General features: G+C 42.9%; 1 protein-coding gene across 5 annotated transcripts in view; it reads right to left on the bottom strand.

Annotated features, from left to right (window-relative positions):
* The window catches only part of LOC125448094 (netrin receptor UNC5D-like), a 487,552-nt gene that overhangs the window by 93,188 nt on the left and 379,868 nt on the right, over window positions 1-14,496 (bottom strand). For all 5 annotated transcript variants that reach the window (XM_048523119.2, XM_048523121.2, XM_048523123.2 and 2 more), the window contains 2 exons: window positions 9,161-9,341; window positions 1,849-2,016 (listed from right to left, as the gene is read on the bottom strand). In XM_048523119.2, the coding sequence (XP_048379076.2) occupies window positions 1,849-2,016; window positions 9,161-9,341 (349 nt within the window). The remainder of the gene's footprint in view (window positions 1-1,848; window positions 2,017-9,160; window positions 9,342-14,496) is intronic.

Below are 14,496 nucleotides of genomic sequence, written 5' to 3'. Positions count from 1 at the left end.
AAATGCCTTACTAAAGTCCATATAAACTACACCCATGGCTCTTCCCCCATCAATTATCTTTGTCACCTCTTCAAAAAATTCTATCAGTTTGGTGATACATGATCTTCCCCATACAAAACCATGCTGCCTGTTGCTAACTAGTCCATTTTCTTCCAAATGTGAATTTATCCTGCACCTTAGTATCTTCTCCAAGAGCTTCCTCACCACAGAAGTCAGACTCACCAGCCTAAAATTTCCTGGATTATCCCTGCTTCCTTTCTTAAACCAGGAAACAACACTCTCCAGTACTCTGGAACCTCACCTGTGGTCAAGGAAGATGTGAAGATATTTGCTAATGCCCCAGCTATTTCTTCCCTTACCTCTCACAGTAACCTGGGATAGATCCCATCTGACCCTGGGGACTGGACTACTTTAATACAATTTAGGATACTCAAAACTTCCTCCTTTAATATAATGATGACCTCTAGAGTATTCACACACTCATCCCTGACTTCAACATCAGTAATGTCCTTCTTCCTCGTGAATACTGATACAAAGTGCTCATTAAGGATCTCTCCCACTTCCTGTAGCTCCAGGCATAACTTCACACCTTTGTCCTTTAGCGGGCCTACTCTTTCCCTTGCTATGCTCTTTCTTTAATATATGCATAAAAATCCTTTGGATTCTCCTTGGCTGTGTTTGTTAAAAACATTTCATGGCCCCTTTTAGCTTTCCTAATTCTGCGTTTAAGTTTCTTCCTAATTTCTCCATACTCCTCAAGGGCTTTGTCAGTTTTCAGCTGCCTAGAACTATCATGTGCTTCCTTTTTTCTTTTGACTATGTTTACAATTTTCCTTGTCATCCATGGTTCCTGGATCCTGCCATTCCTAACCTTCAATTTTATAGGGACATGCATGTCCTGCACTTTAATCAACTGAGCTTTAAAAGCCTCCCACATGCCAGACATAGATTTGCCCTCAAACAACTGCTCCAAATCCACATTCCCCAGTTCCTGTTTAATTTGGATGTAATTGACTCTTGCCCAGTTAAGCACCCTCACCCGAGGGCCACTCTTGCCCTTTTCCATGACCGCCCAAAATCTTCTGCAGTAATGGTCACTAAGCCCAAAATGCTCTCTGACTGAAACATCAATCATCTGTCCTGGTTCATCCCCTGTGGGTGTGGGTGATGATTCTCCAATTTCCAATTACACTTCCTATACTTAGACCCATTGTTTGTTTTCAGACTTGTCCCATTATCGGCTCCTTTTGGCTTTGTGCATTGCCTCTCTCATTGTTTGATGTACACTGCCCTCCACTATCCCCTTTTGCTATTTTCCCTGCCCTGCACTTGCTTCAAACCAGCTACATCGCAAACATTTTCCAGTTCGATTGAAGGCTCACCAGCCTGACATACTAACTACATTTCTCTCATAGCTAATACATATTTTTATAGCATCTTTGCCATCTATTCCTTCATTGCCACTTCTTCATCTCCTAAATGGTAACTGTCCCACTGATTTTAATGATGATGAGTGAAAACTGGTTGGATTTCATATCAACCCTGTGAACATCACCCACTTCAATCCTTTCTGATTGTTGTACTGTTACAAAGGAGTTTCTAATTTATTATCTTCAAGCAGCTGAAATTGCTCAATTCCTCTGTTTTATATTGGTTTCAATAATAAGACTATCAAACATAAAGCATTTCAGTGTAATGACAATACTGATTGCTGTTACTTCTGCTGTGCAGATCCACTCTTTGAAGAGATCAGCATGAGAAAAATCAATGTGAATGCCTTGTGGCTGCCAAACAACCTCAATATTTACAATCTTGCCAGGTCTTTAATTTTCCAGTCAGAGCTCTCACCTGGGCAAAGGGAGGAGCAGATGATCTTCTGAACTGAAGTCCCTTCACAAAAGGCTCCTCCATTGAGCGGGGCCGGGTTGGTGCAGGTCCGTGTTCGCTTCTGCCATCCTCTGCCACACCGGACACTGCAAGGTGACCACTCTGTCCACATTGACCAGGCACCGTTCACTGCAAAAAAAAATCAACACACTCGTCAGGCAGATTAGATGCCTGATGAGCAGATGAACTAAGAGCAGGCTCCTCCCCAAACATTCTACAAGATCATGGATGATCTGTTAGTTGCCTCAACTCTACAGTCCCATGCACCCTCAGTTGCCTTTGACTCTTCTGTGGTCTAGAATCCATCCTCCCTGGCCTTAAAAATGGTGAACATGAGCAGATTACTAAGGAGGAAGAAGGTTAAGAGGTGACTTAATAGAGACATACAAGATGATCAGAGGATTAGATAGGGTGGACAGTGACAGCCTTTTTTCCTCGGGTGGTGATGGCTAGCACGAGGGGACATAGGTTTAAATTGAGTGGTGATAGATATAGGACAGATGTCAGACAGTAGTAAGGGCGTGGAATGCCCTGCCTGCAACAGTAGTAGACGGGCCAACTTTAAGGGCATTTAAATGGTTGTTGGATAAACATACGGATGATAATGGAATAGTGTAGGTGAGATGGGCTTCAGATTGGTGTCACAGGTCAGCGCAACATCGAGGGCCAAAGGGCCTGTACTGCGCTGTAATGTTCTGTGTTCTATGACTGTGTAGGCTAGGGGAAGACATTACTTGAGGTGGTGCACGGTTGACTCTGAGTCACAGGATTCTGCATAGAACATAGAACAGTACAGCCCTTTGACCCACAATGTTGTGCCGAACATGACGCCGAATTAACCTAATCCCTTCTGCCTGCCCTTGGTCCATATCCCTCGATACCTTGCCTATTCATGTGCTTACCTAAAAAAACCCTTAAATGCCCCTATCATATCTGCCTCTACCACCACCCCTGGCAGCGCGTTCCAGACTCCTACCATGCTGTGTAAAAAATTTGTCCCTCACATCTCCTTTGAAACTTCCCCCTCTAACCTTAAATGCATGCCCCCTAGTATTAGGCATTTCAACTCTGGAGAAAAGATCCTGACCGTCAACCCCATCAATTCAATTCAGTTTTATAGACTTCTATCAAGTTTCCCCTCAGAAAGCACAAGTTTTTCTGGCCTCTCCTTATAGCTCATACCCTCTAATCCAGGCAACGTCCTGGTAAAACTCTTCTGCAGCCTCTCCAAGTCCTCCACATCCTTCTTGTAATGAGGTGCCCAGAATTGAAATAATCTATATAGGCCTATCCAAACTCTTATAAAGTTGCAACATGACATCCTGATTCTTGTACTCAATTCCATGACCAATAAAGGCAAGCATGCCATTCTCCTTCTTTACCACCCTATCTACTTGCATGGCCACTTTCAGGGAGCGATGGACTAGAACCCCAAGATCCTTCTGTACATAAAAGGTCCTGTCTTAACATTTGGTCTCCAAAATACAGCACATGATTAAACTTCATCTGCCATTTCTCCGCCCAAAGCTATAACTGATCTATATCCCGCTGTATTCTTTGACAACCTGCTCCACGATTTACAATTCCATCAATCTTTGCATTGTCTGCAAACTTATTTACTAACCTATCCACCTACATTTTAATTCATTCATGGGGAGGCAATGGCCTAGTGGTATTATCGCTGGACTGTTAATCCAGAAATCCAGATAACGTTCTGGGCACCTGGATTTGAATCCTGCCACTGCAGGTGGTGGAATTTGAATTCAATAAATCTCTGGAATTAAGAGTCTAATGATGACCATGAATCCATTGTCAAAATCAGGGAAAAACCCGGCTGGTTTACTAATGTCCTTTAGGGAAAGAAACTGCTGTCCTCTGATGAATGGTCTAGGTCTGAAGCGTCAGCTTTTGTGCTCCTGAGATGCTGCTTGGCCTGCTGTGTTCATCCAGCTCCACACTTTGTTATCTTGGATTCTACAGCATCTGCAGTTCCCATTATCAACTGCCGTCCTTACCTGTTCTGGCCTACGTATGACTCCAGACCCACAGCAATGTGGTTGACTCTTAACTGTCCTCTGGGGATTAGGGCAAAAAATGCTGGGCAAACCAGCAACGCCCTCATCCCGTAATAAAGATTTAAAAAAAACACACTGAGATGGTGATATTCTGTCCAACAGGCTGAATTTTATACACCTGTCGAATGAGTTTGAAGTTAGGAATGTGATGGAATACTTCCTACTTGCCCTGGATGGGTACAGCCCCAGCAACACACAAGAAGCTTGACACCATCAAGGACAAAGTTGCCTGCTTGACTAGAATTACATCTAAAAACATCCATTCCCTCTACCACCAATGCTCAGCAGCAGCAGCGTGTACTATGTCTATAAGATACATTGCAGAAATTCACCAAAGATCCTTAGACAGCACGTTCCAAAACCACAACCACTTCCATCTAAAAGGAAACAGGCACATCATAATATGTTTCAATCCACTCACCATCTTGACCTGGAAAAATGCCATTCCTTCACTGTCACTGGATCAAAATCCTGGAATTCCCTCCTTAACAGCATTGTGGGTCAACCTACAACACATGTAGTGCAGTGGTTCAAGAAGGCAGCTCACTACCACCTTCTCAAGAGCAACTTGGGATACTGACCCAGCTAGTGACGTCCACATCCCATGAATGAATAAAAAAAGCTTGTAAAATGTAACCTGTTCACCAGCCTCATTTTATGCAGCAAAAGGTGTAGGCAGGGTAGGGATGGGTAGGAGCAGGTGGGTAAGGAAATGAAGGTCTTGGGCATCCCTCCTGCCCTTGGGCATAGGCAATTAAATGACTAATTAATAGCCATTTAAGGGTTTTATCCGTGTGTCTCTATCTTACCCGGAATAGAGAGAGACTTGAATCAAACAAAGAGCTACACAGTGTTAGAAAAGGTTGGTTGGAGCCCTGTATCCCCTGGAACCACCTTTCCAAGGTCAGTTCCTGCCTTTAGCCCTCAACCAGTGTCCTGCCTGGGCTCTGAAGCCAGAACTCCACCACCACATTCTCTTGGACCAGCCAGCTGCAACTCTGCACTGAGCTACAGTCTGGCCTCTAGAATCTCTTCTTCTTTAAGGGCTGGCTGTAGTTATAGTCATAGAGGCACACAGCACAGAAACAGATACTTCAATCCAACCAGTCCATGCCGACCAGATATCTCAAACACGCCCCACCTGCCTGCATTTGGCCCACATCCCTCATAACCATTCCTATTCCTGTACTTAGCCAAATGTCTTTTAAATGTTGTACCTGTGCCTGCGTTCACCACTTCCTCTGGCAGTTCATTCCACACACAAACCACTCTCCGTGTAAAAATATTGCCTGTCATCTAGTTTTTTAAATCTTTCTCCTCTCACCTTAAAATCTCGGAATATTTTCCTGAATCCAGTCTTCCAAAGAGGTATTACATACTTCCCTGTTTCTTAGCATAAAGCTCATTTCTGCTTTCACTGTTATGATGGGCTAATGTACGCAATCTTAATGAGGCAACACATTCACTTTCGTGTGCTGCATCATCTCAACAGACCCCTCCAATCTCTAGCTACCCCTCAGGTCCGCCGGGACTTCTTCCCCGAGATGAGGGTGAAATTCTTACCATGCGGCAATGACTGCTGTTTCCAGTGTAACATGGTAGTGACCAGCCGGCATGTTTTTCCATGGATGTGTTTGCCATTTATCGCGGGGTTTTGAGGGGCTCGGGCGTGGGGAGGTTAGGTGCGGTGCAGATGCACAGAACATAGGTCCTCACAGGTGTGTAAAAGGAGAAAAAAAACCTTTGAATCATCTGACCATTGACACCACTGTCATGATCCTGCATGATATCTCTATTCCAATTTCCTTAGTACACAGAAATGTGTCTGTCACTGTTGCGAATAAATTCAATGACTGAGTATCCAGAGCTCTCCACAGTAGATAGTTCCAAAGACTCCCCATCCTTTTGCGTCAATATATTTCTCCCCATGTCAAAATAGCCCAAAACTACAGTGGCAGGGGGCTGGGAACCAGGGCAGCAGGTCAGCAAGTGGGGGGATTGAGGGGAAGGTAGATGTTAGGACCAGTAAATCAGAAAGAAAGGACAGGCAGAGACAGGTAAATTGACAACAGCACTAACGGGCTGAAGTATGTTTATTTCAATGCACGGTGGATTAAAAGTAAGGCAGATTGGCTGAGAGTCTCGATCAGTACATAAGACCATGATTTTATGGTTATTACGGAGACTTAGTTGAGAGAGGGACAGAACGGGCTGCTCAACGTTCCAGGGTTTTGTTATTTCAGATCAGGTAGACAGAAAGGTAAATGAGGTGGAGGAATTGCATTACTAATCAGGGAGAATGTATAGGAATATCTGTACTGACATGCTGGAGGGCTCCTGCATTGAGGAAATATGGGTACAGCTCAAAAACAAGATGGGTGCAATCACTCTGACTGGATTTCCCAATCGGCCTCCCAGCAGCCACTGAGAGATTGAGAAACAAATATGTTGGCAGATTATGGATAGGTGCAACAAAAACAGAGTTGTCACAGTAGGTGACTTTAACTTCACCAGTATTGACAGGGCTCCTTTAGAGAAAGAGGCTTTGATGGGGTGGAATTTATTCAAGGCATCCAAGAGGATTTCTTGAAACAGTTTGTGGATAGACCAACTGGAAGAGGTGCCATACTGGGCCTTGTATTGGCTAATGAGCCTGGCCAGCTGACTGAACTTTCAGTCGGAGAGCATTTTGGTAACAGTGATCATAACTCCTTGCATTTTAAGATAGCTCTGAACAAAGATAGGTCAGGACCTTACAGAAGTTACTAAATTAGGGGAGGGTACATTACCTCAGTATTAGGCAGGAGCCAGGGTGAGTTAATTTGGAGGAATTGTTATCAGGCAAGTCGACATTTGACATGTACGAACTATTCAAAGACTTGCTGGGGAGAGTTCAAGATCAGCATGTTCTAGTAACAAGGAAGGACAAGGATGGCAAGGTGAGGGAGCTCTGGGCAACAGGGGAGGTTGTGAATTTAGCCAAAAGGAAAAAGAAGCATATGCAAGGTTTAGGGAGCTAAAATTGGACAGGGCCCATGAAGATCATAAGGAAAGGAAAGAACTCAAGCAGGGAATTAGGAGAGCAAGAAGGGGCCATGAAATGACCTTGGCAAGTAGGGTTAAAGAGAATCCCAAGGCATTCTATGTAAAAACAGTAAAAACAAGAGGATAACTAGGGAGATGGTAGGGCCACTGAAGGATAAAGGAGGGGACTTGTGCTTGGAGGCAGAGAATGTGAGTGAATTCGTAAATGAGTGCATTGCATCGGTATTCATTCAGAAGGGTGTGGAGGATAATGAAATTTGTGTGAAGCATGCTAATATGTTAGGGCATTTTGAGATCAAGAAAGAAGTGGTGTTGGATCTCTTGAAGAGCATTAAGGTGAATAAGTCCCCAGGGCCCAATGGTATCTGCCCCAGGTTATCCAGCGAGGCAAGACAGCAGGCTGCTGGGGCCTTAACCAAGATCTTCAAATCCTCACTAGCCACTGGAGAGGTCCTGGATGACTGGTGAGTAGCTAATGTTGTTCCTCTGTTCAAGAACGGAAACAGAGATAATCCAGGAAACTACAAATCAGTGAGACTTGCGTCAGTGGTTGGGAAGCTAATGGAGAGAGTTCGTAAGGATAGGATTTATATGGAAAAGCATGGCCTAATTAGGGACAGACAGCATGGCTTTGTGCACATCAGGTCAGTTCTTACTAACTTCATTGAATTTTTCAAGGAGGTGACGAAGGTGATTGAAGAGGGTAGAGTAGTGGAGATTGTTTACATGGGTTTTATAAGGCTTTTGACAAGGTCCACATGATTAACGCATGGGATCCACAGTGACTTGGCCGCATGGATTCAGAAGTTGCTTGCCCATAAAAGACAGAGGGTCATAGTGGAAGGGTGTTTTTCAGGCTGGAGGTCCATGTCTAGTGGTGTTGTGTCGGGATCCTTACTGGGATCTCTGCTGTTTGTGCTACATATAAATGACTTAGATGAAAATGTAGATGAGTGGGTTAGTAAGTTTGCAGGCAGTACAAAGATCAGTGAAGTTGTGGATAGTGTAGAAGGTTGTCAAGAGGTACAGCCCAATATGGATCAGTTCCAGATATGGGCAGAGAAATGGCAGATGAAGTTTAATCCGGTTAAGTATGAGGTGCCGTACTTTGGGAGATCAAATGTTAACGAAAAGTATACAGTTAATGGCAGGACTCTGAACAGCATTGATGTACAGAAGGATCTTGGGGCTCAAGAGCATTGTTCCTTTAAAGTAAGTAGATACAGTGGTAAAGAAGGCATATGGCATGCTTGCCTTCATCGGTCGGGGAATTGATAATATGAGTCAGGATTTCATGTTGCAGCTTTATAAGATTTTGGTTAAACCACACTTAGAATACTGTGTTCATTTCTGGTCGCCACATTACATGAAGGATGTAGAAGCTTTGGAGAGGCCGCAGCGGAGGTTTACCAGGACGCTGCCTGGATTAGAGAATATGAGCTATAAGAAAAAGCTAAAAAAACTCGAGTTGTGTTCTCTGGAGCAACAGAAACTGAGGGGAGATTTGATAGAAATCTATAAAATTATGAGATACATAGGTAGAGTTGACAGAATCTTCCTCCCAGAGTTGAAATGTCTATTGCTAGGGGACATGCACTTAAGGTTAGAGGGACAAATTTCAAAGGAGACGCGAGGGAAATTTTTTTTACACAGAGAGTGGTAGGAGTCTGGAACACAATGCTAGGGTTGGTGAATGAGGCCGATACAATAGGGGCATTTAGGGGACTTTTAGATAAGCACATGAATATGCTAGGAATGGGGGATATGAACAATTGGCAGGCATAAGGGTTTAGTTTAATTTGGCATCATGTTTGGCACAACATCATGGGTCAAAGAGCCTGTTCCTGTGCTGTACTGTTCTACGTTCTATATTAATGGGACCCAGTTGATCCTCACAAATAAATGGTTGTAAACTCTCCTATGCTGCTTTTCAAAGAGGCAAAAGAGACTCCCGTACCCCATCAATAATGCTTTGAACTTCTGCCCATTTATTTCATTTCCATCTGAGATTTTGCTGAACAAGTCTGCCATGTTTTGGCACCTGACAGTGGTTTTCACATTCAAACATTTGGCTGCGAGGTGTTTTAGGACATCCCAAGGTGCTGTTTAAATGCAAGTTAACCCAAATATTGCTGAAGGGTCGCAATTCTTACCAAACACAGTCAGCATGGCAGCTGTGCTGCGTCGCTTGGCAACCACATTTGTAGCAACACAGGTATAATTGCCTGAGTCAGAGAGATGTGCTTGCTCGATGATGAGATCATGCTCTGCTGTGCTATAAATGTTCGGCTCACGCTTTGGATAAATCAGTTCTTCATTCTTCAGCCATTCCACCTACAAAGCAAGACAAAGAAACTGCTGAGATACAGGTTTTCAAAAAGAAACTTTGCTTGAGAACATTAGAATTCAGGAGATCATTCAGAGCCCTAGGAGTCAAATTCACCAGTCAATAAACTTCAAAGTCGACTCCACTTTCCTGTTCTATAACCATATCACTTGAATTCTTCAGTGACCCAGAGTCAATCCACCAAACTCTGCCTTAAATATACTTCACAACAACAATATACTTCTCTGGGCTTGAGTATTCTGAAGATCGCAACTGCAAAGTGGAAAAATTTCTCTTCATCTCTCAAAGGATGGTTCCTTTATCTGGAGAGATGCCTTCATTCCCAGGCTATTAATGCAACATAATGCAGCACCAGACTGGACTTTATGTTAGGATCCTGCTTAAGAACACCAAATTGCATCAAACTCTGGTGAGGTCCAATAATTTTTATTTTTAAAGTAGACAAAAGCTGATAACCAGTGGGTTACCTAAGAGAATAAAGCCACCAGGTTCTATGGACAACAAAATTGGTGGTATAATCAACAGTGAAGAAGATTGTTTAAGATTACAAAGGGATCAATTGAGCCAATAGGCTCAGGAGTGTCAGATGGAGTTTAATTTGGATAAATACAAGGCACTGCATTTTGATATAACACACAAGGGGAGGACTTATACTATTAATGGCTGGACTCTGGGTACTGTTGTCGAACAGACAGACCTAGGGATTCACGCACATGGTACTTTGAAAGTTGCATCACAGTTAGACAAGGTGTTAAGAAGGTGTTTAGCACGCTTGCCTTTATTGCTAAGACCACTGAGTATGGGAGTTGGGGCATCATGTGAAAGTTGTTTAAGATGTTGCTGAGGGCACTTTTAGAGTATTGCATACAGTTATGGTCCCCCTGTCATAGGAAGCATTATATTAAATTGGAAAGGGTTCAGAAAAGATTTACTAGAATGTTGCTGGGATTGGAGGGTTCAAGTTATGAAGACAGCCTGGGTTGGCCGGGACTTTTTTTATTGGAGGTTTAACGGTGACTTCATACAGGTTTATAGAATTATGATGGTCAGACATAAGGTGAATAGCAAAGGTCTTTTCCTTAGGCTGGGGGAGTTCAAAACTATTTAAGGCAAGAGGAGAAAGATTTAAAAGGGACCTGAGAGTCAACTTTTTCACATAGAGGATGGAATGAGGTGCTAGAGGAAGTGGCATAAACAGGTACAGTTACAACATTTGGACAGGTACATGAATAGAATTGGTTTAGAGGGATATAAGCCACACGCAGGAAAATGGGACTAGTTTAGTTTTGAAAGCTTCGTCGACATGGACAGGTTGGATCAAAGGGTCTGTTTCCATGCTGTCTGACACTATGACTCTATATGATACAAGTCAGATCATTAACACAATCTACAATACATGCTTAACTTATTTACAACACAGAATTAACACTTAAACATGGACAACATACTGTGATAAAACAACCCATAGCATACATAAAAATATCAAATGTGATTTCTCAATTTTTCAGCAGCAATCCGCTTCACCAGTAGGTTGAGTTTAATTAAGCTTCACCATGAGGTTACAAGTCTTCACTTTGTTGATCTGACCTTGAAATGCTATCTGAGTAACCAGATTGTCAAGGACTGCACTTGTTCTGGTCCAGCACTTTCCTTATCTCGGTCTATGATCCAATGTAATCAGATACTTATTTAGTAATACATTTTTCTCACTGACAGCTCACTTTGCCATGCAAAATAGCTCACAATGTGGTCTGCTCTGTGTTGGGGAGACAAAAAACAGACTGGGGGACCAATTTGCAGAACACCTATGTTCTGTCCACAAAAAACGACTTCAAGCTTTGATTGCCTGCCACACCAACACACCAGTATGTTCCTTGGCCAACATTTATGTCTTGGGCCTGCACAGTGCTCCAGTGAGTCTCAGTACAATCTCATTTCTGCTTGGAGACCTTATTATTGAGTTCAATAATGTTAGGGCCTGAGCACCTTCTTCCATGTCCTCGACTCATCCCACCACCCCAGGCCTTGTCATGGCAGAGGCTGCTTTCAGCACAGCCAATCCATTTTGACCTCCTTATGGACCCTATTATCAGCTTTTCTTTCTCCCTGGCATACTATCATGCATCCCTTTGCCTGCCTTACTGTTGTTTCTGCCTTACAGTTCCTTCACTCCTTTTCCTCCCATGACACCCTTTGTCTTCAACTTACATACCCCTCTACTCAGCAACTATCAGTTCTGAAGAAGGTGGATTCAAAACATTAACTCTGCTTTCTCTTCACAGATGCTGGCAGACCTGCTGAGTTTCTCCAGCGATATCTCTTTTTTAGATATTTCTGTTGCTTTTCTCTCAGCTCTAATTTTGCTCAGTTAAATCAAGCAATTACAGTCAACAGTCTTCTTAAATAACAAAGTGTGGAGCTGGATGAACACAGCAGACCAAGCAGCATCCCAGGAGCACAAAAGCCGATGCCTCGGTAAACCCCGCTCTTAGGTCTCCTAAGGTCTTGGTGGCACCTTGCTTCTTGCGGGCAGCACAACTTCCAGAACCTTTGTCAAACCCTGACTGCAACACGTAGCTGCCTAATAGTTCTTAGGACTTGGCCAGAGTTCTAACATGACAGAGAGATCCAACTGCACCTTGTCTCATATACAGAATCCATGTAGCTCAGTTGCTTTCCCTTCAATACAACAATAAATCAGCACTTCTAACACAGGGTTCATTCTATCCCCTTCCAATAAGTCTGCCTTTATCACTCTGACCCCTTTGAAATCCTTTTCAGTGAACCCCAAATACTGCCAATGTGCAACTTTTCGAATTGCCACTTCCGAATATCACCAGCCACAGATGGTCAGTTTGACCAGGACAAAAAAAAGGATGCAAGGAGTTTCATCAAAAATCGAAGGGCATGCCTGAAAATCCACATCCACCCAGAAACTGTGCACACAATTTCAGCATTAGAGCCGCACCCCTCACTTGCAGATCTTTCCTCAGGACTTGCAACTCAATCTCTGTGAGCATACGACATCTCCTGTCGCCTGCCAAAACTGACCAACAGGTGCTCGCACTCTCCTGGCAGACTTCCTCTGATGGGTTTACAGCACAGCCAGGCACTTTATGGATAGGCTTCAGAGGCAAGTTTGTATTTTACACAGGTGAGTCCCCCTCTGATCACTGAATTACACATCAAGAAACGAAATATGTTGTGCCCATAAGTAAGCCATCAATCTCAGCTGTAACTCAAATTACGTTTTTCATTTTTCACCACATTTATAATGAAAACTGTGATACCCTCGGGCATTTTCACTGACTCAATAGATTAAAGTAAGGTTAATATTATTCAGCTACTTAAAATATCAGATGGAAATTTTTCATGTAAGCATGCATCAATGATGAATGGCCAACAAAGCTTTCCTTGTGTTTTTTTTGGTGCATGTAAAAACTGGTAGTTCTTCAAAATTATCTCCTGTTTGCAAAAAAAATTGTCACAGCAGTCACCATGGTAACAGTCTCTGTCTTTTGTCTGGTACTTGATAAGGAAGATGTTACACTGAATGATTTTGCAATACAGCCTTCACAGATAGCAATCAGTCTTAATTATCTGACTGAAGAAATTTTCATACAGAATTGCATGCCAGTCCTAATTGTTACACAAAAGCTACATTTCTGTGATTACTCCAACACAGCTGCTTATTGTACCCACATTTCAGTTCTTATATTTGTTCAAAGGTGAAAGCAACGACAGATGGAATCTTTCTGAAACAATCTCCTCAGTCCCTACAATGTATCTTGGTCATCTCCTCACCGAGACAAGACAATTGTTTGCTGCATATGCATTTCTTGTTGTCTTGGAAAATCTGGCCATTGCATCCGACTCTCTGCCCCAGATCCAGTAAAACTCACAGGGAAATCTCACAGCAAAGTTCTTAGAGATATCTGGCTGTACACCCCAGTGCAGAGATCAATGATGACAAGATTTAAACATGGGCAGACAGGGCCCATTGCAAATGGGAATTGGCTGGAGGGGAGTTCAGTCGGGTATAATTATGAGGTGGAAGCAACTTTCAGGAGTGCCATGGGATAAGGTGAACTGACAGCAACAAGTTAAATTGCTTTCAGAATAGGAAAATCAGAATGTGGCACTGCACCTCATTTTGGTTTAAGATAGATGGTCAGTCCCTCATGAAAATATGCAAGGGCCCAAAGGTTTGTTTGATAGTCACCATAAAATCAAGCATGATGTGGTTGTTGAAATATTTCAGGTATCATTAGGACATGTGGCAATTACCAATAATAGTTGGTAATTTTGCCTGTTTTAGCCCAGAATGGCAACTAGAGCTAATATCTATAACGTTTTTGTTGAATATTCTTCATCCTCACATGAATAGGTGTTCCATTCAGTTTCAGATAAATTCAATCATTCATTGCTCTGGAGGATCAAAGCTCATCAGTAGATCTCAAACCAGGTGGAGACATTGAAATCAAAATAAATTTTTAACCAAGATCCGAGCAGTGTACTTTTGCTCTAGCTCCGCTACTCCATTGGTTACCACATCAAATACAAATACTTTTTCAGTTACCAAATGACCAATTAATCATCTTATCTGTATATACTACTGATGCTCAATCACAACAGTGCGTACTGTCTTCAGGACGCACTGCAGAAACTCACCAAAGGCCTTTAGATAGTACCTGCCAAACACACATCTACTTCCATGGAGAAGCCATGATATGGAGATGCCAGTATCAGACTGGGGTGGACCAAGCCAGAAATCACATGACACCAGATTATAGTCCAACAGGTTTATTTAAAATCCCAAGATTTCGAAGCGCTGCTCCTTCTCAGGTGAGTGAATTTTAAATAAACCTGTTGGACTATAACCTGGTGTCATGAGACTTCTGACTTTGTCCATTGAGAAGGACAAGTGCATCAGGTAATGGGGACACACCACCTGCAAGTTTCTCTCCAAGCCATTCACCATCCTGACCTTGGAAATATATTGCCATTTTTTCACCGTTGCTGAGTGTAAGTTCTGTAATTTCCTCACTAAGGCATGTGGATCAACCTATGGCACGTGGACTGCAGTGGTTCAAGAAGGCAGCTTAGCACTACCTTCTCAAGTTCAACTAGGACTGGCAACAA

This window comes from Stegostoma tigrinum, chromosome 40 (assembly GCF_030684315.1).
Source record: "Stegostoma tigrinum isolate sSteTig4 chromosome 40, sSteTig4.hap1, whole genome shotgun sequence".
Taxonomy (NCBI): domain Eukaryota; kingdom Metazoa; phylum Chordata; class Chondrichthyes; order Orectolobiformes; family Stegostomatidae; genus Stegostoma; species Stegostoma tigrinum.
Note: the sequence above shows the minus strand (reverse complement) of the source record. Positions and strands in the feature narration are given on the sequence as shown.